Source organism: Felis catus, chromosome F1 (genome assembly GCF_018350175.1).
Source record: "Felis catus isolate Fca126 chromosome F1, F.catus_Fca126_mat1.0, whole genome shotgun sequence".
NCBI classification, from domain to species: Eukaryota; Metazoa; Chordata; class Mammalia; order Carnivora; family Felidae; genus Felis; species Felis catus.
In genome coordinates, this window is record NC_058384.1 from 57,646,741 (window position 1) to 57,673,734 (window position 26,994).

General features: G+C 49.2%; 1 protein-coding gene across 1 annotated transcript; it reads left to right on the top strand.

Moving 5' to 3' along the window:
• The first annotated feature begins 345 nt into the window (after positions 1-345).
• MTARC1 (mitochondrial amidoxime reducing component 1) lies at positions 346-24,592 on the top strand. Its single transcript, XM_023247482.2, has 7 exons — positions 346-1,131; positions 4,354-4,527; positions 10,520-10,682; positions 11,636-11,776; positions 15,984-16,045; positions 16,145-16,216; positions 23,025-24,592. Exons 1-7 carry the CDS (start codon positions 845-847, stop codon positions 23,149-23,151), a joined length of 1,026 nt encoding a protein of 341 aa, XP_023103250.2. The 5' UTR covers positions 346-844; the 3' UTR covers positions 23,152-24,592.
• The last annotated feature ends 2,402 nt before the right edge of the window (positions 24,593-26,994 follow it).

Consider the following 26,994-nt stretch of genomic DNA (forward strand, 5'->3'; position numbering starts at 1 on the left):
CCACCTTGACCCTGATGACTGACCTTGTGGTTTGAAACATGACCTGATTTGAAAGAGACAAGTCAGTGCCTGCAGCGCCAGTTGGACATTCCCTTCTGCCCTGAAGCCTCCGGATCTTGTGCCAGTACCCACCTTCCAAACCGTGGCCCCGGGGAAGGCTGCTGGGAGGAGCGCACCGCGCCCTAAGCCCTGCAGAGGGCGCTCTCCGCCGCCCAGTGCAACTCCGACCTGCGGCACGGAGAGCCCGGGCGCACCGCCAGCTCCCCGCCAGCCCCTGTTCTCAGGCCCCGCGCGCCTGGTCGCATCCGGCCGCCCTGATTCCGGCTCCCGCAAGCTCCCTGGTCCTGCTTGGCAGGCGGGGAGGGTGGTGGAGGTCAGCGGATACTCCGTGCCAGCCCTCCATTATCCCCAAGACAGGGATCTCCCCGCTGCCTGCTTTCTAATTTAGAAATCACGCTTTGTCCTGCAAACTTGGTATCTGACCATTTTACGTTTAACAAAAACCCACAAATACGTAAATAAAGAGATCACTTGTACCGGTAGCGGTCGTGGGGGAAGGCGCACCGCCTTGCAGCCGCAGGCGGCGGAAGGCGGAGGAGGCGGTGGGGCGAGGACCCTGCAGCAGGGGGCCACCCCCTCCCACCGCAGCGCCCCAGGGGCCACCCCTCGGTAGAAGGTCGTGCGATACTGCGAGCGGCCCGGAAGGGGTTCAGGAGCGGCCCTTCCTTTGGGCTCCGGGCCAAGGGCCGCACCAGGCGGCGACCGCTCTCCGGACCGGTGGCGGCTGGGCGTCCGCGGAGGGCCCGCAGGAGCTGTCGCCGCCCGCGCCCGCGCCCGCTCCGCCATGGGCGCCGCCGGCTCGTCGGCCCTGGGCCGCCTCGGCCTCCCCGCGTCGCGCCTCCCCGCGCAGCCCCGGCCCGGCTGGCTCGCGGTGACCGCGCTGGGACTGGCCGCCGTGGCGCTGGGGACCGTCGCCTGGCGCCGCGCGCGGTCCAGGCGGCGCCGGCGGCTGCAGCAGGTGGGCACGGTGGCGCAGCTCTGGATCTACCCGGTCAAGTCCTGCAAGGGGGTGGCGGTGAGCGCGGCGGAGTGCACGGCCCTGGGGCTGCGCTGCGGCCACCTGCGGGACAGGTAGGGCCGAGCCGGGCGGGGCTCCGCGGGGAGGGCTTCGGGCGGGGGCGGGGGCGGTCTGCAGAGTCCGCCAGCAGGTCCTTCCTTCCCTTTCGATGGGGTAAGGACAAAGAGAACGAGGGGCAACTACGTCCCAACAGCCGACCCCAGGGGCCCGAGACCCAGGGCCTAAGTGTCCCGACCTGCTTCCCGGAGACGGCTGCATTTCCACCCCCCACGGGCGCTTTCACGTCTGCGCTCCTGCCGAGCAGTGGTCGGGGCGCCCAGGTGTCTGTCGCGTGCCCGCCAACTTCTTCAACCCCATCTAGCAGAGGCGGCGAGCTTCCAGGGATTGGTCCCCGCCACATTAGTTTCATTAAACTGTCTCTGGAGAACTTGGGGGAAACTTGGGGCGGCGGAGCGCAGCCCTCAAAGGGCGCACCCAGGTGGAGCGCCCCTAAGGACAGCTGTTGAAGCTTAAGCTTCTTGCGGCCGGAGAAGTGCTATTGCCTCTGTTTCCCTAATGCGCGCAAGCACTCTTTTTATGAACAAAGGAACTGGGGTTCCGCGCCACCCAGCGGGGGAGCCAGGACTCTCGTTTTGTTTAGCACGTGGGTGCTTTGTGAAGAGTCGTTTTATTAATGGCCTATCAGGGTAGTCACGATCTGCGTGCATTCCTGGGGTTCCGCGAAGGTTGCAACGGCCCGGAGCGAGCGGCTTTGTTCTCTTCCGGGTCTGGCGGCAGGCCAGCCCGGGGCCTCACTAAGGCTGCGCATCAAGCTCTTTCCTTCCAGACGAGCCCTCAGCTCCTGCAAGTAACCCAGAGCTGGGCAGGGGGGAGGGCTGTGGCCCGCCCCCGCCCCTCCCCCCGCCTTGCAGCAGAGAGGCGGAGGGCCATTCACGACCTACGTGAGTGGTGAGCTCTGCATCTTTGCTTCTGGAAGCAAGGCGAGAATCCTAGATATTTCATGGTTTGTACAGAGGTCACCAACTCCGAAAGACGGTCCAGTGTATTGAATTTGTTTTGTAGGCCCCGGAGGCAAAGGGTGTTGTACTGTACGGATTGAGAGTATTTACTGAGCTCACACGATAATAAATAATTACAAGAGCTGGCATTTGTGGCAGGCGCTATTTTTGTCATCATGGTACCAGCAAGCCTGAAGGAGAAGTGAGGGGCATAGCGGACTCCGTGTGACCAGTGCCAGGGAGCACAGAGTAGGAGCCCCAGAAACTCTCTGGGGTGGCCAGGAGGGTAAAAACCCCGGACTTGGGGGCAAGGTATACTGGGGGAAAGGCTAGTGCCCTCTGAGGGAATGACCGAAAGGGACTGAAAACGGAGATACAAGTACACCAGCCTTCACTGCAGCATCACCCACAGTAGCCCAAGGGTGAAATCAACCCACATATCCATCAACAGATGACTGGATAAACAACACGTGGTATAGACGCACCCGGGAATAGTGTTTAGCCACAAAAAGGAACGAAGTTCTGATCCACACTGCAGCATAGATCTTACAAGCATTATGTTAGGTGAAATCAGCCAGACACAAAAGGGCGAATATTATATGATTCTAATGATATGAAATATCTACAGTAGGCAAATTCATAGAGACAGGATGTGGATTGAAGTTTCCCAGGGGGTCAGGGGAGAGGAGAGAGAAGGGGGAGTTATTGCTTAATGGGTTCAAAGTTTCTATTTGGGGTGACGACAAAGTTTTGGAAATAGATAGTGGTGATGGTTGCATAACATTGTGAAGGTACCCAGGGTCATAGAATTGTGCACCTAAGATAGTTAAGAACACATTTAAGAAAACAAATCTGTTTTCTGTTGATGGACACTTGGGTTGTTTCCTCCATCTTTCGGCGTTGTGAGCATTGCTTCTGTGAACATCACGGTATGCGTATCTGCCCTGTTTTCAATCCTTTTGGATATACGGAGGAGCATGCCAGACATTTAATGTTGCGTATATTTTACCACAATTAAAAACATTTAAAAAGCTGGCCTGCGTGAGGGTGCAGGGGGTTGTGAATGGCTGGTGAGCAGCTGGTTATGAAGGGCCTTGCCTGCCTTGCTGAAGATTTAGGGTTTTATCCTGAAAGCAGGAACCATGGAGGGATTTTTCATGGGGGGGGGGGGCGGAATTTTCTAGATTTGTAGTTTAGAAAGATCAGACTGCCATCATCACCTGGAGGAATTATTACACGAAGAAGACTATTCATGTGCTGGGAGCAAGGATCTGGGGCAGCGCAGAGCTCTGACTGGGTCCAGGATGAGGGCAGATAGGCAGTTCAGGGAAGGGCTTCCATTAACCTTATTTTTCTCGTGTAGCTGAAACATCTCAACCACGATGACCCACTGGGGGTGGCGCACAGGAGCTTTAACGCCCTAATGTATTTGCCGTCTTTTAATCTTACGTCTGTGGATTCCAAGAGCTCGAGCTCACTTCTATAACTGTAGTCACTCGACCCAGTGAGAAATGATCAAAATGTCAATATATTCAGCTTCCTTGGCAGCTGAGGAATAACCCGTACGAATGGCTCCCCCCACCCCGCCCCGCCCCGCCCCCCCAGACAGTTTCCTGTTGCTTTGATCTCTCCATGTATCTTTTTTTTCTTGGAAGTACCTCTAGGTCAGGAGTATTGGGTTAGAAGAAATATCGTCCATGGTGACAATTAGACCTTTGAGCAAATTGCAGCATCCACAGCCCTGAATATTGAAACATTAATGTTTTAAAAGGCGGGGGTGGATTTGGCAAGGTAGAGGTGGCCTCGTCTGCTTCTCTGCGGAAGTCCACGCTCTGAGAACAATAGAGCCACAAACTCGTTATTGTGCTTCCTTCCTTGTGCCCTTCAAGTCTTTCTGGGAAATCGTTTCCTGTCGTCTCTCGGGGCACGTTTAACGAAAGTGGTCAGACCTTCTCGCAGTTGAGATGAAAGTATAACGTCTTTGATTTCTGTGCCATCAAGGAGCTCTGCAGGTTCTGAAGAGATTATATACATTGGATGCTTGAGTGGTTACCAAACCCTTTGAAATAAAGGGACAGACTCAGCCTTGCTGTGCTGTTGAGTTGATGTTTAGGACAGACAGACAGACACGCGCGCGCGCACACACACACACACACACTCACACACACCAGGCTTACGGGGAGGAAATGAAAGAGGACTGTGCACGACCGGAGCTCCCGCAGTGACTGGATGCCTTTCACAGTGGGCCACGCATCTCTTGGGTTTTGAACATGGCAGGTTTTGGCTTGTGGTCAACGAGAAGGGGAACATGGTCACTGCTCGGCAGGAACCCCGTCTGGTCCTGATTTCCGTGACTTGTGAGGGCGATGCCCTGACCCTCAGTGCAGCCTACACGAAGGACCTGCTGTTGCCCATCAAGACACCTGCCACAAATGCCGTGTACAAGTGCAGGTAAGGGAAAGGTATGTCGTACTCCTTGCGTGAGTATTTATTCACGCAGTTTTGAGGGAGCGTGAACTAGGAGGAGTCCTGAAAAAAAGATGCTGGTGATAATTAACCATTGATTGAGAACATACTGTATGTAGGGCCAAGTCCTCAACATCATGATGATGTAAAACAAAGAGGAACAAGGAAGCAGCTTCAAAAAAAAAGGAAGGAAGGAAGGAAGGAAGGAAGGAAGGAAGGAAGGAAGGAAGGAAGAAAAAAAGAAAGAAAGAAGGAAAGAAGGAAAGAAGGAAAAGGGGCAGCTGGGTAGCTCAGTCTGTTAAGCATCTGACTCTTGATTTTGGCTCAGGTTGTGATCTCACGGTTCTTGGGATCGAGCCCCACATCAGGCTCTGTGCTGCTTAGCACAGAGCGTGCTTGGGATTCTCTCTCTCTCTCCCTCTCTCTCTCTCTCTCTCTCTCTCTGCCTCTCCCCTGCTTGTGTGTGCACATGCACTCTCTCCCACTCTCTCTCTCTCTCAAAATAAGTAAATAAACTTAAAAATAAAAGGAAGCAGCTTCAGAAATGTGTGTTAGTGTGGGGCTGAGAGACAGAGAAGTCCTATGTAGAAGTCCTATGTAGAAAACCATGGGAAAAAAGCGTATTCACATGTCAGCGAGAGAGAAATAAGGATAAAGGACAAAAATGGGGTGGGAGTGACAGTGGAAAATGTCCTGGAAGAGGTGAGATTAGATCAACCATTACCGTAGGACTTGCCCTATTTTGCCTGGAAAGACTGGGAACCTTCCACACCTAGGAAAGAAGTCGCAAGTGTTTTTGTGAACTATGAAGTCGCAAATGTTTTGTGAACATTTGGTACTAATGAAAGGAAGTTCTAGACAGAAAAGACACCTACGTCCAGAAGAGTGATCTGAGCCACAGATGCCCAGGGGTCTGCATGTAGTGAGGGCACAGACTCAGCCAGGAGGTCGCTCTGTACAGAGGCTCATTCCCCAACATTAGAAGGACTGCCAGGAAGCAATTAGTGTAGGAAAACTAGCTTCGCTTCTGAGAGCTCATGTCTAGAGTTGACTTTTTATCCCATTATGGGAAAATTAGAATTTGGTCTAATTCTACTCTTGTCACAGTTTCTGCATGTTGAATTAAAATGCATTGTGGGGTGCCTGGGTGGCTCAGTCGGTTAAGCATCCAACTTCAGCTCAGGTCACGATCTCGCGGTCCGTGAGTTCGAGCCCCGCGTCGGGCTCTGGGCTGATGGCTCAGAGCCTGGAGCCTGCTTCTGATTCTGTGTCTCCCTCTCTCTCTGTCCCTCCCCCGTTCATGCTCTGTCTCTCTCTGTCTCAAAAATAAGTAAACGTTAAAAAAAATTAAAATAAAATAAAATAAAATGCATTGTGAATGCATTTTGTTTTTATGTAGTCCAAGCCTATCACAGAAAGTAACATCACAGCAAAAAAAATATAGATCCGAGTTAGCTGAAAAGTATCTGAAGACCCCAAGAAGTTTATAAGATGCAATATGAGTATAGTTTTGACACTGTCGTAGAGTTTTAGACCTGATATGTTCTTATTTTAATTTTGATGATTTTTTTATTATAAACATAATACATATTCATTGTTGAAAAATTGCAAAATGCTAAACTAAAAAAACAGGAGACAACAAAAACCTGTGAGGTAACTATAAATAATATTCCGATGTTTCTTTTCTGTCTTCCTAGCTCATACTTGGAAAGAAACAATGTAAAAATAATATAAAAATATAAAAATACACGATTAATGTCATATTCTTAAGTTGATATGTTGTGTACCTTTTCATATTATTAAAAATCTTCAAAATAACAGTTTTTATGTTAGCATACTGTTTCATCCTGAGGGTGTCCTAGTATGCATTTTTTAATTTTTTATTTAAAAAAAAATTTTTTTTAATGTTTATTTATTTTTGAGACAGAGGGAGACAGAGCATGAATGGGGGAGGGTCAGAGAGAGAGGGAGACACAGAATCTGAAACAGGCTCCAGGCTCCGAGCTGTCAGCACAGAGCCCGACGCGGGGCTCGAACTCACGGACTGCGAGATCATGACCTGAGCCGAAGTCGGCCGCTTAACCGACTGAGCCACCCAGGCGCCCCTAATATGCATTTTAACATTTTAAAATGAGAGCAGACTCAGATGATATCAGAAATGAAAGAGGAGACATTACAACCGACACCACAGAAATACGAAGGATCGTAAGAGACTGCAATGAAGAAAGCTAACCTGAAATAACTGGACAAAACAAAACAATAAAACAAAACTAACGTGATTACTACCGTCTACTGAGCACACCCGAAACCTGAGAATAGTTTTGGGGGATTTGTATCTATTTGTATAGATTATCTCTGACCCTCAGAAGAAGGTTGTGATTTTGTCCCCGTTTTACTATTTTTTTTGTTTTTGTTTTTGTTTTATTTTTATTATTTTTTAATTTTATTTTTTATTTTTTAAAATTTACATCCAAATGAGTTAGCGTCTAGTGCAACAATGATTTCAGGAGTAGCTGCCTCAGTGCCCCTTCCCCATGTAGCCCATCCCCCTCCCACCACCCCTCCAGTAACCCTCTGTTTGTTCTCTATATTTATGAGTCTCTGATGTTTTTCCCCCTCCCTGTTTTTATATTATTTTTGTTTCCCTTCCCTTATGTTCATCTGTTTTGTCTCTTAAAGTCCTCGTATGAGTGAAGTCATATGATTTTTGTCTTTCTCTGACTAATTTCACTTAGCATAATTTCACCCTCCAGTTCCATCCATGTAGTTGCAAATGGCAAGATTTCATTCTTTTTGATTGCCGAGTAATACTCCATTGCATATATATACCACATCTCCTTTATCCATTCATCCGTCGATGGACATTTGGGCTCTTTCCATACTTTGGCTATTGTTGATAGTGCTGCTATAAACATGGGGGTGCATGTGTCCCTTCAAAACAGCACACCTGTATCCCTTGGACAAATGCCTAGTAGTGCAATTGCTGGGTCGTAGGGTAGTTCTATTTTTCGGAACCTCCATATTTTTTGAGGAACCTCCGTACTGTTTTCCAGAGTGTCTGCACCAGCTTGCATTCCCATATCCCCATTTTATAGATGAAGAAACTAAGGCACAGTAAGAAATATCCTCCAAGGTCACTGGGCTTGTCATTTGTGGGAACAGGATTCACACCCAAGTAGGTCTACCTGACTCCTCTTTCTCAAACGTCGGGCATTTGCACAACACAACCGTGATTCATGCTGGTCACAGACCACCTCTCTCACGGTTGAACCTTGAACAATACAGGTTTGAACTCTGCACGTCCACTTACATGCAATTGTTTTCAATACATACAGTACAGCACTGTAAATGCATTTCCTCTTTAAGATTTTCTTAGTATTTTCTTTTCTCTAGTTTACTGTATTGAAGGAATATGGTATGTAATACATAGAGCACACAAAATATGTGCCCATCAACTGTTTACGTTACTGTGGAACTTCTAGTCAACAGTTGGCTCTGCGTAGTTACATTTTGGAGGAGTCATCAGTTCTAGGTGGATTTTTGACTGCGTGGGGGGTTGGCACCTCTAACCTCCATGTTGTTCAAGGGTCAACTGTATTTACGTAATGTTTTCCTTCCAATTGATTCAGCTTAAAAACAAACAAACGTTAAATGCATTTATTTAAAAAGGGAACCGTATAGGGATACCTAGACAACTTTCCAGGTGGAGGAGTTAACTGAAATAATAAATATGCTACAAATGGAATGTTACCTAATTCTAGCTAGAAATTATTGCCCGTAGAGGTTTCTGGACCTGAGGTCTGTTTTTCCTTTTTAGAAAGAGATTATTATCACGTGTTGCTGGACGTTCGGGACTTCCTATCATGAAACTGAGTAGAATTACTTTCTCCCTGTGCAGTTCACCATTCTTTCCTGTTGTACCCAAGTACTACCATTGTCTTGAATACCCACAGTAGCAGTGGTCCTCCACTTTAGAAACACTGGCCTATCCGAAGTGTTTTTTTCCTCTCTGCAGCTGTGGGATACGTATAACTCCCATACTGTCCTGCATGCTGTATATCAGGGAGAGTGGGGGAGACTTCAAATCCTATGCTTATTAGTAGCAGTCAAATCAAATTAGATTATTATTTTATTTATTTATTTATTTATTTATTTATTTATTTATTTAAGTTAATTTGTTTTTGAGAGACAGAGAGAGACAGAATGCAAGTAGGGGAGGGGCAGACAGAGAGGGAGACACAAAATCTGAAGTGGGCCCCAGGCTCTGAGCTGTCAGCATAGAGAGAGCCCGACTCGGGGCTCGAACCCACGAACTGTGAGATCACGACCTGAGCTAAAGTTGGACGCTTAACTGACTGAGCCACCCCAGGGGTCCCTATTATTGTTATTATTTAAAAAAATTTTTTTTAAATGTTTATTTATTTTTGAGAGACAGAGTGAGAGCAGGGGAGGGGCAGAGAGAGAGGGAGACGTGGAATCCAAAGCAGGCTCCAGGCTCTGGGCTGTCAGCACAGAGTCCGACATGGGCTCAAACCCACAAACTGTGAGATTACGACCTGAGCTGAAGTCGGACGCCCAACCGGCTGAGCCACCCAGGTGCCCCCTGATATTGTTTTATAATGGGACATGTTTTGATGCAAATTTTATCTTTTTAGTTTAATTAATTTAATTAATTAATTTGATTTTATTATTTTTAAGCTTATTTATTTTGAGAGAGACAGAGAGAGAGAGAGCCTGCAAGTAGGGACGGGGCAGAGACAGAGGGAGAGGGAGAATCCCAAGCAGGCTCCATGCTATCAGCACGGAGCCCCACGCAGGGCCTGATCCCCTGAACTGTGAGATCATGACTCAAGCTGAAACCAAGGTGCTTAACTGACTGAGTCACCCAAGGTGCTCCCAAATTAGATTATGAGTATTATCTATACTGTTTTAGATTTTATAGAGGGGTGCCTGGGTGGCGCAGTCGGTTAAGCGTCCGACTTCAGCCAGGTCACGATCTCGCAGTGCGTGAGTTCGAGCCCCGCGTCGGGCTCTGGGCTGATGGCTCAGAGCCTGGAGCCTGTTTCCGATTCTGTGTCTCCCTCTCTCTCTGCTCCTCCCCCGTTCATGCTCTGTCTCTCTCTGTCCCAAAAATAAATAAACGTTGAAAAAAAAAATTAAAAAAAAAAAGATTTTATAGAACATTTTCACATACATTGCTGAGTCTAGTTGTATTATCATCATACTGGTAAAATATAGCTGGACCCTATTAATAAAGACTTCTGGCTGCTATCCAGCTGCGTGAACCAGATTTTGTAGTAATTTTGAGTTTACTTGATACTGATGCATTTGTTTTCCTCTGGAGAACTCAGTATCTTTTCAAACATCCGATCTGATTTTATTCTCCCGTGCATTCCTTCCAGATAGGGAGGCACAGGCATGTATCATTCTATTGTAAACCTGGATAAAGCAAGGCTGGAAACTGTGACTTCATTTGTGTTTACACAGTGGTTCAGAGGCAGGACCAGGCTAAAATCATGTTTCCTGATAATTAAAGAATCACAGTGACATCACAGCTTTTCTTTCTTCTCCTTCTCCTTCTCCTCCTCCTCCTCCTCCTCCTCCTCCTCCTCCTCCTTCTTCTTCTTTCTTCTTCTTCTTCTTCTTCTTCTTCTTCTTCTTCTTCTTCTTCTTTCTTTTAAATTTTTAATTTGAGAGAGAGAGAGCATGAGTAGGTGAAGGGCAGAGGGAGAGAGAGAGAGAGACAGAGAGAGAGAGAATCTTAAGCAGGCTGCATTCTCAGCATGGAGTCCGACATGGAACTTGATCCCACCACCTTAGCATCACGACCTGAGCTGAAATCAAGAGTCGGATGCTCAACTGACTGAGCCACCCAGCTGCCCCAAGACATCACAGCTTTTTGATATGTGTAGGACATGGTAGGGTGTCCCGTGTTTTCAGAGCCATGACCAGTCTTTACTCCTGCCGCTCCCTGCAGAGTGCACGGCCTGGAGATCGAGGGCAGAGACTGTGGGGAGGCTGCGGCCCAGTGGATTACTAGCTTCCTGAAGACACAGCCCTACCGCCTGGTGCACTATGAGCCTCACATGCGACCAAGAAGTTCTCACCAAATAATGGATGTGTTCCAGCCCACAGACCAGGTCAGAGGAGCATTCCTTGGCTTTGGCCTTCGGTGTGTCCTGTGGAAGGCAGGCTTCCTCAGGAGTGCACAGCAGTCATGTGCAGCCCATCAGCAGGGCAGCATGTCGCTGAGCTCTGCTCTGTCATTTTGCCAGGCAGCTCCCAGGAAGCTTGGCCTGAACAGCAGCTGGGGATTCTAAGGAACAGGCAAAATTAAAGCCCTTCCTTTGGGAACTTCCTCTGTGTTTCTTGATTTGGGGGACTCTTGCATTTTCCTGATGGCCATCTACCTTCCTATTTATGTAAGCCTTCCAGTGCCAACAGGGTTTCAAAACTTTTCCATTCTATTCTGTAATTGTATGTGGAGCTCAACCTTTTTACGGTGTGATTGCAATGGTCAGATCGCGGTTGGGCCAACGAGTGTGGGCATGGAGATCCACAGACTTAAAGTGACTAAGTTGACCCTTATAGGAATGTAAGGATTCATGGTAAAAGGAGGGGTTGGTAGCACAATTCCTACGGCCGTTAAAATAAATTACATATATGGTCAGTAAAAGTACTTGATGTTGATTTGCAGGAGGCATCAAAATAGGTATCCGTGGAATCAGGGAATATTTTTATCATCCATAATGAGGTCATGAAGCTCATCAGCACTGGAGAAGTTGAGCCTTAGAAAGGTGGAGTGACTTCCTCAAGGGGACTTGGCCAGTGGCAGCTTTAGGATCCCAAGGCCACGTTTTTTTTTTCATTCCATCATGTAATTCCTATTATCTGCAAGGCTCTTTAAGACTTCTGAACCACTGTGACTTTTCTATATAAAGAACTAAAGAAATACTTAGAAATACTGTGTGTGTGTGTGTGTGTGTGTGTGTGTGTGTGTGTTCCCCTGGGAACTGGGGAGGGGAGGGTTCCAGGAACTAACCACATATGACCTCTGTGTGCCACGTTCTAACCACTTCTGTTTCCTTCCCAGATTGCGTACTCAGATGCCAGCCCGTTCTTGATTCTCTCTGAGGCATCTTTGGCAGATCTCAACTCCAGGCTGGAGAAGAAAGTTAAAGTGGCTAACTTCAGGCCCAATATCGTCATTTCAGGGTGTGGTGTCTATGCAGAGGTAACAGGTTGCTTTCCTTTGCCCTTTCCTTGGATTTAACTTTTTTTTTCTTTTTAAGGTATGAAATTCTTTGATGTTGCTTTAGATTGTTCCAAAGGATTCATGCATTATTGGTGGTATGCTGGTCCATTCAGTTTTTCGAGTTCTTGAGCACCTGATTAGTTCAGACATCAGCACGGAGGACACAGATATAGATGAAGTGGAGGTGCTGGTGTACAGGGAGCAGTTCAGGGTCTGAGACTTCTCAGCATAATTCCCAGTAGGTAGATTGGTTTTTGAGCCAAATTTACGTAGCATAAAATATGTGATGTGTGTGGGCCATGGAACAAAGGCAGGGTATACTCATGTCTTGTTGAAGTTAGCTTTCCTGTTCAACTGATGGTCCCTGGGGAAAGATAGGCATTTACAGTATGGCTGCTGCAGCGTCGGGGGTGGGGTTCCCCAGCTGGATGGCCTATAAAATTCTTCCAGTGCCACTGTCAATCTGCCCTCAGATGCCTGCACTGTGGCTTAGCATGAAGGGCTTCCACGGTGTCACATGATTCTGGCAGCAGATTTACCTTTGTCATTGTCTTTGGATATTTCATTGGTTCTTTCCCTTGTTGACCATGAAGGCAGAGGTCGGTGGCCTAGAGGCTTGGTGAGTGGCAACCATCCAGATGTGGGTACTTGACAGAGGCACCAGCTCCCAGATGGGAATTCCAGAGTTCTGGTGGTGGGTGTTTGTAGATGGAAAGTGGAGGTAAAGGGCAGGGGAAGAACTGAGTCCAAGTGACTGAGTCTTACTCCCTTATACTCAGGGAGACGGATTCTGCCTTTCCGTCTTACTGTGAGGATGGAGCTAGGTGTGCTGAAAGAAGCAATCTAGGAAACTGAAGCCCACACTCAAACCCGAGGCTCTGAGGTCCGCCTCCAGCTTCCTTGCTGGCCCCTACATGACTCTGTGCAGGCTTGTGTACCTGCCTGGAGAATGGAGTGATCCTTTCTGCCTAGGATTACCTTACGGGTTTGTCAAAGGGTCAGGTTGGCTAAGGTGACTCGTAAAAAGTATAAGTGCAGTATCAGTCAGTGACGGGCAGTAAAAGTACCTCCAAATCCACTTCTGATGTTTTACGTTAAACGCTCTAAACATGCCACGCTTTCCAAAGATGGCAGGTCAGCTTCTAGTATAAGGCGGGGAACGTGTGCTGTCCCCGAGAGCCTGCCCTGGGCTGTCCCTCCACGTTCCACTGTGACAAGGGAGCTCATCTGTCCTTGTTCACATCCAGCACAGTTCAGCTGGACACAGACAAGAGGGAAAAATCAGTGTTGGTTGCTTTTGATCGTCTCATTGATATTTGTCTTGTACCAGTTGAGGCCAGGAAAGCAGTTTCTCCTGAGGGTTTTCCTTCTCAGAAAAAGGAAAAGGGTGGTGGCTTCCACCTAATGCTCACACTGTGCTTTGCAGCCTGGGGAGGTGAAGGTCATATTCCCTTTTTATAAGGAGGAAGGGAGAGGCCTGGGGAGGTGACCTGGCTCGCCTGAGGCTATCCCATGGCACAAAGTGGAGGAGCTGGGTCTTGAACCCAGACAGTACCATGTGCCAAAGGAACTCTGAACATTCTAAGGGGCATACGTGAGGTTGGGACACCTGGGTTTGAATCCACCTGCTTCAATAAGTGGCTGTTTGGCCCTGGACAAGTCCTTGAACCCCTCAAGGCCTTTGCTTCTTGCAGTTGTAAAATGCAGATGATTTCAGCTCCCCTGATGGCAGCTGTAAGAATCAAGGTCTATACCAATCTGTGGAAAAGCTCTTAGAAAGTGTCATAGACAGGTGGGGGATGGTCTCTTTCCTATAATCAGAGTGAAGGAGCCTGACTGAGGCATTCCCCCAACCGTGACCAACTTTAAGCTTCCTTCCCCTTTGCGATCCTTGTGCCCTGGGTCATGTTGATGACGTTTCCTGCCCCAAAGTTCTGAGATGGTCAGATGTAGATAAAATGAGCAGAGACAGCTCTCTCAGAGTAGGACCTCAGATTTACATTTGTTTGAACTGAATCTTGTTTTAGAGGCCTTCATTTCTTTATAACTCTGAGTGTTTCCTAGCTGGGAACATTTCACATTTTAAATTGGCTGAGCTCATTTTATAATAACATGTCACTCTTTTTTTTTTTTTTAAGTTTATTTATCTATTTTGAGAGAGACCGAGACAGCCGAGTGGGAGAGGGGCAGAGAGAGAGGAAGACAGAGAGTCCCAAACAGGCTCCATGCTGTCAGGGTGGCACCCCATGCAGGGCTCAAACTCACGAAACCATGAGATCATGACCTGAACTGAAACCAAGAGTTGGACACTTAACTGACTACAGTCGTATGTCACTCATTGCACGATGAGTTAGTCCCACTGGGTCCCCTGCACTGTGGAAAACAGGATTGAAGAAACATGGTTGTTTCTCCTAAGGCGATCAGATTGTGAACAGGCCAGCAAGACAGGCAACGAAGGTGGTGAATGCAGGGTGTTAGGTGACCACAAGGATGTTGTTAGGCCCGACGGAATGGGAGATGACAGGGCCGCTAGGGGTCTGCTCAAGGCCCGAGTGTAACAGGGCTCAGGGCTTGGACCCGCTTACATCTCTGGCTTTCCTTATTATGGAATTTTTTACCTTATTTATCTGTGACTCGATCCCCAACAGTTTCTAGTGCACATAAATTAATTAGTAATTAATTAATTTCCTAACAGAGCCCACATTTCTCTTTTCTTGGATCTTTTATGTTTTTTATGACCATGGTGCCCCCTGGTGGACAAACACACACAGAACAGGCTGGGGCTTCTCTAACCCCAGGGGCCCAGCTTTTGTGGACCTGCGGTTAAGAGACCCATTTAATGCTTAAAAGCTGCAATACCTCCCCCTCTCTCTCTGCCCCTCCCCCACTTGTGCGCGCTCTCTCTCTCTCTCAAAAATAAATAAGAACATTAAAAAACCAGCTGCAATACATATAGCAAGAATGATATACACTCCGAGAGTTAAATTTCTGAGTCTCCAGGTCTCTGGCTTGTGATCACACCGGAGAGGGCAGGTTGGTTTTAGCTCATGAATTTTTGTCTTCAGCCCTGAGGCAGCTGGCACTTCTCTCCCAGGGTAAGAAGTTCAGGACTATGATTAGATGTTCTGTGTCTCTTCAGTGTCTTCCTTCTAATTATTTCCCCAGTCTCCTCACCCTTCTTTTGTGCCTTCCAAAGTCTCTGTTCTGGAAGGTTCCATTCAAATCCTATCTTTTCCTTAAAACCTCCCCTGACCAGAGCAGCCTGAGGGCTTGTGCTTCTAAAACCTCCAGGTCAATTCTTGCCTGTGTAGTTAAACCCACGCACAGCGTGGGTTTCTCCAAGTTTTGCTTTCTCTCGAATTTTCTGGAACCCTCAAAAATATATTGATCATTAACTTTTCTTGTGTGTATGCCCTGTCTCCCCTGCTGGATTCGAGGGGGTGCTAGTCCATTGATTTTATTTGTCCTGAAAAGTAGGCACCAGTGACCCAGGCTGTGGGCAAATGCCTAAGAAGCTCCCTGCGGTGGAGCGCATAAGGGTGTGGGGGTACTCTTGATTTGTTTGTATCTGCAAAGGGAGATGATACAAGGTGAACGTATCAGTGCCCTAAGGATCTAGGTCCAGCAGAGGCATGCATAGTTTAGAGTGACCCCCTGTCCATATCCTTTCTGTCACCCACACCCTCTGTCAATCCCAACCCCTCCATTCGCTCCTCCTTGAGTCCAATGGGATCAGTCAGGAAGGTGAGTTTCTTTTTTTTTTTTTTTTAAGTGTATTTATTTATTTTTTAGAGAGAGCACAAGTGGCAGGGGGGCAGAGAGAGAGAGGGAGACACAGAATCTGATGCAGGCTCCAGACGCGGGGCTTGAACTCATGAACCACGAGATCATGATCTGAGCTGCAGTTGGACGCTTAACCGGCTGAGTCACCCAGGCGCCCAGGGAGATGAATTTCGACTGCAGTTTTATCAGTGAGAGCAGAGGGAGCATTTCACTATAGGGGCATGAACTGTCATAGGCAGAGAGAGGACAGGAGGGTGTGTGGCTTCTCGGGGCTGGTGTAAAAGTCTCCCATCTATGGTATAAGTGGCTTCATTAGGTGTCAGCTCATGCGAAGTCCCTACACAGATGTGTCACAGCTAAGACTTGGAAGTGCCCCTATGAATTTCGTGCTTTGTCCCCGTAGGATTCTTGGGATGAGCTTCTTATTGGTGATGTCATACTGAAAAGAGTAACGGCTTGTTCCAGGTAAGGCACTTCCTTCCACCCCCGGAGTGGAGACGGTGGGAGGGCCGAGGTCAGCCTGCTTTGTCCCTTGTATGATGCTGTGTGTGTGTGTGTGTCCAGGTGCATTTTAACCACGGTGGACCCGGACACTGGCGTCATGAGCAGGAAGGAGCCGCTGGAGACCCTGAAGAGGTAGGAGCAGGCACCTTAATGTCTCTGGGAAGCAGTGAAAATAGCACGAACACACAGTCTTGAAGCCGAGGGGGGTCCTAGTGACTGGGTAATTGGGGAGATATTCCTGGGTGCCATGGTTCCCAGAATGTCTCCTTGCATAAATAATTATATTTCTCATTTAGAATTCATGATTCAAAGGAACCGATTTAAGAAGTGCACCGTTTAGATATTTTGACGAATTTGGAACTGAGTATTTGATGATACCAAATGTTTATTAGGTGTGATAATGGCACTGTGATATAAGATAGATACATATATTTTGGAGAAGGGTGTTGAAGTAAGTAGGGGAAATGACATGATGTCTGGGATGTGCTGTGTATTACTACAGCACACACACACACACACAATGTCACATGGAAAATTGTGTCAAAACTTTGATAAATAGAATCTGGGTGATAATTATATGGGCATTCATAGCAGCATTTCTCCTTTTTTTTTAATGTGTATTTATTTTTGAGACACACACACACACACACACACACACACACACACACACAGAGTGGGGGGAGGGGCAGAGAGAGGGGAACAGAAGATTTGAAGCAGGCTCTGGGCTGACAGCAGTGAGCGTGATGTGGGGCTCGAACTCACGAACCGTGAGATCATGACCAGAGCCAAAGTCAGACGCTCAACCAACTGAGCCACCCAGGTGCCCCATCAGCATTTCTACTTTTATGTTAACTTTAAAGTATTCATAATAAAACATTTTAAGTGAAAGATACAGTTACAGAGATAAGTTTAAATGGCATCGAAAGATAGTTAAAATAACACCGAGTTTTAAAAGCTGATAACAAAATAGCACGTATTTTCATTTTTTTATTTGATTTTACTTTTTAAAATATATAAAGGCACATGAGTAAATAAAGGGCTGGAAGGTTTTGTTTTGTTTTTTGTTTCCTTTAGAGAGACAGAGTGAGTGGGGGAGAGGGGCAGAGGGAGGGAGGGGGAGAGAGAGAGAGAGAGAGAGAGAGAATTCCAAGCAGGCTCCATGCTTAACCTGGAGCCTGACATGGGGCTTAATCCCATGACCCTGGGATCGTGACCTGAGTTGACATTGAGAGTTGGACACTCAACCAAGCGAGCTACCCAGGCGCCCCCAGGACTAGAAATTTATAAACAAAAACATGAATGGAGGTGCTCTTGTGGTGATGGAATTATGAGAAAAAAATATTTTTATATGCAGTCTTTAAAATTCTTTTTAAATGTTTATTTATTTTTGAGGGAGAGGGACACAGAATGTGAGTGGGGGAAGGGCAGAGAGAGAGGGAGACACAGAGTCTGAAGCAGGCTCCAGGCTCTGAGCTGTCAGCACAGTGCCCGACGTGGGGCTTGAACTCACAAACCACGACATGACCTGAGCCGAAGTCGGACGCTTCGGCTGAGCCACCCAGGCGCCCCGGGAGAGGTATTCTTGAAGTGAATAGCAAATGGCTGCTTTTCACCTGGGTTCCCACTGCTGGGTGTAGAGTTGCAGGAACATTCCAAGAGAGGTACAGACAGCCCAAGGCAGCTCTCATCATTTTGAGGGGCACTGTGGATTCCTCAGTGCTCAAAACAACATTAATTAACTTTCTCACTTTAACTTAATATTTATTACCTAATATTAAGAACTTAATATGATAGAGGCATCTGAGTGGCTCAGTTGGTTAAGCATCCAGCTCTTGATTTTGGCTCAGGTAATGGTCTCAGGGTTCGTGAGATCGAGCCCCGTGGGGGGCTCTGGACTGTGAGCACGGAGTCTGCTTGGGATTCTCTCTCTCTGCCCCTCTCCCACTTGTGCGCTGTCTCTCTCTCTCAAAAATAAAATAAACTTTAAAGAAGAACGTAATATCCTAGCATACTTGAGATTTGTATATTTCACTGCATGTACATTTCCCCCCCACCCCAGAAAAAGTAACGAAAATTTTAACTCTAGGACATGATATGCCAGCTGAGCTGTGTAGAGGTGAAGTCCACTGATGTCCGCGAATTATTTGCAAATGCAAAAATGTACATATAATGAATTGAGGGATGGATAAAATGTGATGAAAGAAATACAGTAAAGTGTTACATGTAGTGTCCAGGGGATGAGTAAGTGGGTATTCGCTATAAAACTCTTTTAACTTGTGTGCATGTTTGGGAGCTGTAATAATAAATACTATGTGCGTTGGAATATTAGTTAGGGGGGTGGGGTTTTGAGAAGCAGCAACGACAGACCAGCTATGCCTCCAAACGCACTCACTCATTCAGCGGCAGAACAAAACAGAACTTGGTCTTCCTACTTCCTGTGGCGGTAAAGGAGCTGCCCGGAGAGGGGCAGGTGGCCCAGGAAAGAGCCCTGTCCGGGGAGCCGGGAACCCGGCTCTGCGGCCAGCTGTCCCGAGCGTCGGCCGGTCCCCCTCTCGTGCAGGCCATGGGTGATCTTCCCTCTGAAACAAACTGGGTAGGACAGATCTGGATGATTCTGTGTGCAGACCAGCTGAGCGATTGTAGGAATTGACCCTCACCCTTTTTCTGTGCATCCTGTTCTCTCTCTCTCTCTCTCTCTCTCTCTCTCTCCCCCCATCACGTGACTTGGTGTCTGTCACCCCCTCCCTCTGGATTTAGGAAGTGTCTCTGTTGGTGGGAACAGCCTCCTGCATCGGGAATCTGTGTTTAGAGGAGGATAATTGACCCCCACACGGAGTGAGGACAAGCAGGCGGGGGTCGCGGGAACCAGCACAGCTCTCCCAATAGTCTGCAGGCTTTCTGCAGCCCAGCACCCCCCAAACCCCCCATGGCTCCTAATCCCCCCGGAGAGGGAGCAGCCCACCTAGGTGTCTTTCCCTGTCTCTGACGGGGATTGGAGCTGCCATAGAGGTAGTAATTTATGCTCTCCCCGGGACAGGTGGCCATAAATCTGGAAGAGAGAGGCCCGGCCTCGGGACGTAAATCACGGGAAGCGAAGCAAAGCAAACAGTAGCGTCCAGAACACCTTCCCCGCTCTCGGGCAGGTCGCTCCGACGCCAGACTGCTTTGCGTTTTGCCGTGTCCTCAGGTGCCCCGGGGTGTGGTGCCTGCTGGTCCCCAGCGGGGAGACCTGTCTGCCAGCCTCACCCCCGGAGGCCTGGCGCCCTCTGGCAGAATGCAGGTGGCAGAGCAACGAGAGAAGAAATAGGTCAGGCGCTGCGGACCATCCGTGGGCCAAACCCAGGGGAGCCCTTGCCTGCGAAAAGTTCAGAGCGGGCGGCACAGAGGAGGAGGGGAGGTGGGAAAATATGGAGATGGAACTATTCTTTTCTTAAAAAAAAAAAAGGTTTCTTTAAACATTTATTTATATTTTGAGAGAGAGAGAGAGAGAGAGAGCGTGAGTCGGGGAGGGACAGAGAGAGAGAGGGAGACACAGAATCCGAAGCAGGCTCCAGGCTCTGAGCTGTCAGCCCAGAGCCTGTCGTGGGGCTCGAACTCAGGAACCCTGAGATCATGACCTGAGCTGAAGTCGTGGAGACTTGACCGACCGAGCCCACCAGGTGTCCCCCAGTGCTGTTTAATTCTTACCCTGGCCATTGAGGTAGTGGATTGTGAGGTCTCAGAAGTGGCCTGTGCCCCAAGGTGGGGACCCAGAGGTGACCAGAGACCATGCTTGTAGCCACCGCCTGGGCATTGACCAGTAAATGAGCAGACCGGGCAGAGTGATAATGGGCAGCAGCCGGCACCGGTGCACGTACTTTACAGGTGGCAGCGTTTCCAGTCACACTTACCCTTGCAGTTTGGAGACCTCTGTTGAAGTTAATCACGGGGGCTTGGACCTCCTGCTCGTTAGAGAAGTTGTAGGTTCCCTACTCATGAAAAAAGGAAAATGCATTAAGAAAGGAACCTTTAAATGCGTTTGTAATTTATTAATCCCCACCAAAAAGTACATATTCGGGGAAGAAAAATCGTAGGCGATCCCCACAAGATACAGCACTCAGTTTGCCGCCTGTCGAACAAAGCTCGGTGTGCACATGAATTTGCAGACCGCTTGCAGTACCCACTCATGCCCACAAGGGGTCGCCGATGAACTCGTTTATGGGGTCTTCCCGCGTCCCTGCGGGGAGGGGGGGGGGGGACCGTGTTAAAGGGACCTGAAGGTGGGACAAGAGTGGGGGAGGGTTGTAGGGGAGCCCTGGAGGGCTCAACCGCTGCCACAGCGCTTCCTGTTTCGATTCCCAGGCGCCGAAATGGACTGCCGCCTGCGAACCAGGTGACCAAACCTGCGCTTGTACAAACCAACTTTCTTGCCCCGTTTTGCGCTGTTTGAGGGGCCGGCCTGCAAGGGGCCCTGCACTCTAAGTTACCTCGTGGGGGGAGTGAGTGCATATGTGAGTGATTGTTGGGAGAAGGCAGGTGAAACCCATGAATGGCCAAACCTTTGTGTAGAAGACTTAATAGCAACCCACTCAGTTTTTCCAGGCCTGTGTCCACACTCGCAAGGAATATAGATGACCAAGGATCAGTCGCATCTTGGGTAGGAAGCCTAGTGACTGTGGGTGGAGGGGCCAGACCTCGGTTCTCAGGCGCCCTTGGCAGTGAGCCGGTCAGGCAAGGTGCCTGCAGCCTGGCGAGGGGCCTCTGGGTTTGATCCTCTCCAGTGGCTCATCTGCCCCCTCTGATCCGATGAACGAAATTAGGACCCGCTTGCCACAAATGTTTTGTTTTTCTTTTCTTTTTAAAGCACTGTAAATAAAATTAATGTTTTCTATCAAAATGTTTTGGAGCGCCTGGGTGGCTCAGTTGATTGTTGAGCATCCGACTCTCGATTTCGACTCAGGTCATGATCCCAGGGTCGTGGGATCGAGCCCCACATCAGGCTCTGCACTGAGTGGGGAGCCTGCTTGAGATTCTCTCTCTCTCTCTCTCTCTCTCTCTGCCCCTCTCCCCTGCTCCCATCTGTCCTCCCTCTCTCCCTCTCTCTGAAAAAATGTTTTAAGGGGCGCCTGGGTGGCGCAGTCGGTTAAGCGTCCGACTTCAGCCAGGTCACGATCTCACGGTCCATGAGTTCGAGCCCCGCGTCAGGCTCTGGGCTGATGGCTCAGAGCCTGGAGCCTGTTTCCGATTCTGTGTCTCCCTCTCTCTCTGCCCCTCCCCCGTTCATGCTCTGTCTCTCTCTGTCTCAAAAATAAATAAAACGTTGAAAAAAAAATTTTAAATAAAAAAAAAGAAAATAAAAAAAATGTTTTAAATAAAAAGGTGATGTAAAATTGGAGTTAGCTTAAGTGCGAAACTGGAGGAAAACTTTCTCCCGGTTCAGGGGGGTAGGGGGAGAATCTCGCCAAGTTATTCCCACACATCTGCCCCTGTGCTGCTCGTGTTTTCGGCCTGACGAAGATGTTCATACTGATTCGACTAGAGGGTTTTGCTCACCAACACATTCATCCATTCAACAAATGATTGTGGGTCACTGGTGACCTGTGAGCAGTAAAAGGGAGTTCGCCACAGTCCCTGCTCTCCGGGGACTCCCCCCCCCCCCAATCTTGCAGACAAATAGACGTGTGCCCTGACTATAGGACAAGGCATGTGAATGTTCCAGGAGCCGGCAGGGAAAATCAAGGGTGGGAAAGATACTCCCGGCTGGGGGATCCTGGGCTTCCTTCTTAGGAGATGTGGCATTTGAGTTAGGCCTTGAGGAAAAGGTAGAATTATAACGCACGGGGAGGTGGACGAGGAGTGGTGTCCCACAGGAGTCTCTGAGCCAGTAAAATGCAAAGCAAGATAAAAAGACATGGAGAAAGGACACCTGAGTGGCTCAGTCAGTTAAGCCTCCGACTCTTGATTTCGGCTCAGGTCATGATCCCAGGGCCGTGGGATCACGCCCCGCCGCCCGAGTCAGGCTCTGTGCTGAGCATGGGCCCTGCTTAAGAGTCTCTCTCTCCCTCTGTCTCTCTGCCCCTCCCCTCCATTAAAAAAAAAAAAAAAAAAAGGACATTTAGTAGTCCATTGGAGAGCTACACAGGTTCATGTAAAGGGCAGAGGGGTGACAGGCTTGGAGAAGCTGCTGGGGCCAGGTAGAGAGCCTTGCATGCCCCGCTGAAGAGTTGGAATGCTATCTTTAGGCACCGGGGAGCCATTGACAGTTTCTGGGCCTGGGAACGACAAGACCAGAGCAAAAGGAAGGAAGTGGCATAGCTTCGTCCCAACCATGAATTGGAAGCCTGGGGGGGGGAGGGGTGGCGGTCAGAGAACGAGGAAAAGAGATGGGTTGGGAAGTTGTCACAATGGTCCGAGCCTGCCGAGGGCAGGCCGGAGAAACAGTGAGCCAAGGCGAGGCCATGGCGCAGGAAGAAGCTCAGGACTTGGCAGCTAGGGACAAGAGGCGGAAAGTGAGGGGCAAGGTGGACTAGATGACCCCGGGGCTCCACGCCCAGGGGCTGGTAGGACTGGCGGTTCTAGGGACAGACGTGGGGGAGCCGGGGAGCCGGGAGGAGAGCCGCCTGGGGCAAAGGAAGCTGGTAAAGGGTGTCTGAACGTCCCGAGTGCCTCATCTGGTAAGGCCGTCCGAGGGAACATTCCATGGAGAAAAGATGTGGGGGGCTGGGTGCCTTTCAGGGTTTGTGCTCCGGGTGGGCTGCTCCCCGCACGACTCCAGGAGGCGCCGTCCTGTCAGACTTTGATGGGGTTGGTGCTGTCTGGAGCCGGGCCCCCGGTTGGCTGTGGGTTGGGGACAGGGTGGGGGAGGGGGGTGGGCATTGACTTCAGCTGACAAGAACCAAGAGGCCATTTGAGCTCTTGCTTCGTTCGGCCAAGACTCATCATGCTCTTTCTCCCGTTGCAGTTATCGCCTGTGTGACCCTTCTGAGCAAAAGCTATACGGAAAATCGCCTCTCTTTGGGCAGTATTTTGTTCTGGAAAACCCAGGGACAGTCAGAGTGGGAGATCCTGTGTACCTGCTGGGCCAGTGACAGGGATCCTGTCCTGGAATATCAGATACCTTGAAAAAAGATATCGTCAGAGACGCTGGGAAGCACGCCTGTGGAACCGATACCTCAGCATTTTCTTTGGGTCTGTGACTTCCGGTTTTTTTTTTTTTTTTTTTTTTTTGCCTTTTAGACTTCTTTGTGCCTCAGTCCTTCCCAGGGTCCCAGTGCACAAGGCAAAGAAATAAGTCCTTGGGAGCTTAGTAGGACATCCGCAAGGCACTTAAATGACAAGGCAGAACACCGAAATCCCTTGTTTAACTGTGATTGTGGAATCTGTTCCCCTTTTCCATTCACCTATCCAGAGGGCTAACCTCCATCGTCTCATTACCACTCTGGAGGAAAGAGAAGAGAAAGAGGAAGAGTGGGGAAGTGTGAAGAATGTTCTGGAAGAATGCAATGGAAATGACATAGCTCCTCAGATAAGGCTGGAGTGTCACATCCTTTTCTCCTCAAGCCCTGGACTACGTTTTGAGGAGGCATAAAGACCCCGATCTTCAGGAAACACTTAAGATGTCAACCTCTTATAGATCATCATGGAACTGGCACTTCTTCTCAGACAACGTCCACAGGATTGGATGGATCCTTCAATAGCACGCAGTGCCTCTGGGCTGTAGAACAGCAGAAATGTCATGGTGCAAAGTCAACCATTGAGAACAGCCATTGCTGGCAGACGCCCACAGGCAACACGTGGAAAGCAAGACGGACACAGACTTCCTTGTCTTGAGACAAATGTCAAGTACATCTCATTAGTGATCCAAACGTTTTTACCAACATAGGAGAGTGGGCGGTAGCCCCAGAGAGGGGAAGACCGCCGGTTTGCTGTTGTCTGAGACGCTGTGAAATGTTGCCCAGTGAAATAGTGGCGCCCCTCTTGGCGGATGAGCAAAAAGAAGCGGAAAGATGTCGCCCCCTGGTGGTGGTGAATGATAGCTTAGCCCATGCTGTGGAAAAGATTGAAAAAAAAAAAAATACCTGTGATTGGGTTTTAATTTTCTATCCCTGATTTTTTTTTTTTAAAGGAAGTGGGGACACCCTCCAGGTACTCTCTGCTTCTTAGCTGTATTTGATTTCCTAAAAGCTCTCAGGAGGGTGGCTCTGTTGTCACAAAGCCCCCTGGGATCCTTGCTGGTCTCATCAACTCATGGCTGGGTGCTCCTCCTCAAATTCAGGGTGAGAAAGTTCTGGAGTCTGTGGATGAGAAGAAGCGTGATTTTGTGATTTGGAATGGGCCGCTGAAAACCTTTCGAAGGAGAAGAGGAAATCATGTCAGTTCATTAAAAACCGCTATCTAATCTTTCTACTTTCTAATGATTTAGCTCAAAGAGCTGAGGAACCATATCCTTCACTGCTGTTTTGTCCTTAGGAAGCTGACTAAATCGTGAAAAAATGTTCCCAAACTGTAAATAAACGGAAGCTACTCTAACTCGCTTCAGGTCTTACTAACTTCTTGGCACAAAAATTGGACTTTGAAGCCTGACTGATGTGAATGGGCGAAGCCGGTAATTGTGCCGCCCGACCGGAGCTGGGTCTCTTACAGATGGAGCTGCTCACACACAGCTTCCCCAGGCGAACACCCATCTCTGATGGGCTGGCAAGCAAACATGCTTTTCACCAAAAGCTGTGCGTTCTCCACGTCGGTTTTATAAAAGAGGTTAGTAATCACTGGAATCTGGCCCAGCTCCGAGGTAACCTTGGAAGTCAACAGGTGCATCTATGTGTGTTTTCTGGTCGGTGATTCGCTGCAATTTGTTTTCTGCACCCTTGGCACGAAGCAGAGAGCGAAAGCGATCGGTCGGGTCACCTGGCCCGTCACCTTCCCCTTATAAATCCACTTTGTGCTGAAACTACAGGTAGACTGAGGCAAAAATAAGAGTTCGGTGGGGCGCCTGGGTGGCGCAGTCGGTTAAGCGTCTGATTTCAGCCAGGTCACGATCTCGCGGTCCGTGAGTTCGAGTCCCGCATCAGGCTCTGGGCTGATGGCTCAGAGCCTGGAGCCTGTTTCCCATTCTGTGTCTCCCTCTCTCTCTGCCCCTCCCCCATTCATGCTCTATCTCTCTCTGTCCCAAAAATTAAAAAAAAAAAAAAAAAAAAAAAACGTTAAAAAAAAAATAAGAGTTCGGCAAGGAACGTTACGAATGGGACCTTGGGAACGCGTGGTGCAATGCAGCCGGGAGTTAAGAAACCATGTGAAGACTGACTCTGAGAACAGCCAATAGTTACGCACCAGTGACAAACTCAAGGTTGGTTCGGTAGCTGTTCCTAGGGATTTGTGATCGGTGGCAAGCTGAATGCCTTCGCCTGAATTTCTAGCCCTTTGTAAATAGTAACATCCACTTCCCCAGCGACCCATTCTGTGTCAAAGGCCACACTTCCTGCAGACCCTGTCGTTGTCTGTGGTGCAGAGCAGCCCTCGAATGGAGGGGGCGTGCGGACACCATCGTTTGTCGGGGGTCCCCTTCTGCCCCTCAGGGTGGGAGGAAGATTCCTGTCTGGAGAGGGAAGTTCCAATGACCCCTAGAATCTCAGAGGACCTGCCAAGCTTTGTGTCAGTGAGATTTAAGAGCCATTTACTTGTGTTGATTTTATATTTAATGAGTTGGTTCATGCCAAAGGCTGGGCTGATGCCTCGTTTGTGTTGGATACTGACCAGTTGCACACAATTCCACTTGAAATATAGGATCAGGATTAGAGACCGTCACAGACCCTCAGAACGGTCTTACCGCCGTGGGCGATGGACATTCGAGGTCAGGCCAGAACGTCCACTCCTGCTGGGTGTTGTGTTTCATTCTAGGTGGCAATTTATGCTTTCATCGCAGCAGAGAATTAGCAGCCAAGAGCTGGAGATGCTGAGAAGGGGAGTTTGAGAGAGGCCCCGGGCAGGCTGCTCAAAGGCTCACGTTCATGGTTGTTCCACAGAAAAAGTGGGAGCTGCACGCCCAGGAGACAGAAGCAGCGACGTGTACACGCAAGGGCAGACAGAAATCAGGCTAGGCACGCTGGAAATCGGGCAGTTGTCTGGCACCGAGAGATCCCCTCCTCCTCTCTTTCTGCCCTTAGGGATGCAGGGGCTGGGTGAGGAGGTGCGCTCGGGGATCGCGGCCAGTTTGGTGAGACCGTGCGGAGGCCGGCCCAGCTTGTGACTTTGGGAAGCCGTCTGTGAGGCTGTGACCCACAGTAATGGCAGGCTGGAGCACCAGGCACGCGACCCCAGGACTCTGATAGGGTGACAAGTTGGAGCGGCCCATGACGGCGGAGAGTCCCTCAGATGTGCCGGAGAGGCTCTCACACCAGGCCGCGACTGTAGGTCTAGCCAGGGCGCTGGTGCCACCCCCGAACACGACGCTGCCCTAGGTCTTGTTGGTCCGTGAAACCCTGAAAGTTTGCCTGCAGGGACGCTCCTGAAAAGGCATTTCTTGGACCGGTGACTCTGGGAAGTCCCGCATACCTCCCTTCGGGCTTTCTTCACAGGCCCAGCAGCTCATGGGATGTGCGGGACCTAAAATGAAGGATTCTGCTCGACGCTGCCCTCCCCTACACTCTATACCTGACCCCCTCTCAAGAAATCTGCTCTGACCTCTAGATCTCTAGAGGGAGCACCAGCCAGGGCAAGGAATCATGATTAGCAGGAATGGTGCCCTCCCGAGAAGGCCCAGCCACATGGAGGAGGCCTGTCTTGGGATGCTTCCTCTTGTCTTTTCTCTCATCCCTCTGACTGGGGCTGAAGGGTGGGACTGAGGCTTAAAGGTGAAAGGAGGTGTGGAGAGAGCGTCTTAGGCCAGCTTCGCTATTGTGGCGGACCTTGGGGAGAAGCCTTCCTTCCCTCTG

Coding starts and splice junctions, on each gene's coding strand:
- MTARC1 (XM_023247482.2), top strand. CDS start 845: ATGGGCGCCGCCGGCTCGTCGGCCCTGGGCCGCCTCGGCCTCCCCGCG. Junction 4,528..10,519: donor AATGCCGTGTACAAGTGCAG/GTAAGGGAAAGG, acceptor CGCTCCCTGCAG/AGTGCACGGCCTGGAGATCG. Junction 11,777..15,983: donor GGTGTGGTGTCTATGCAGAG/GTAACAGGTTGC, acceptor TTGTCCCCGTAG/GATTCTTGGGATGAGCTTCT.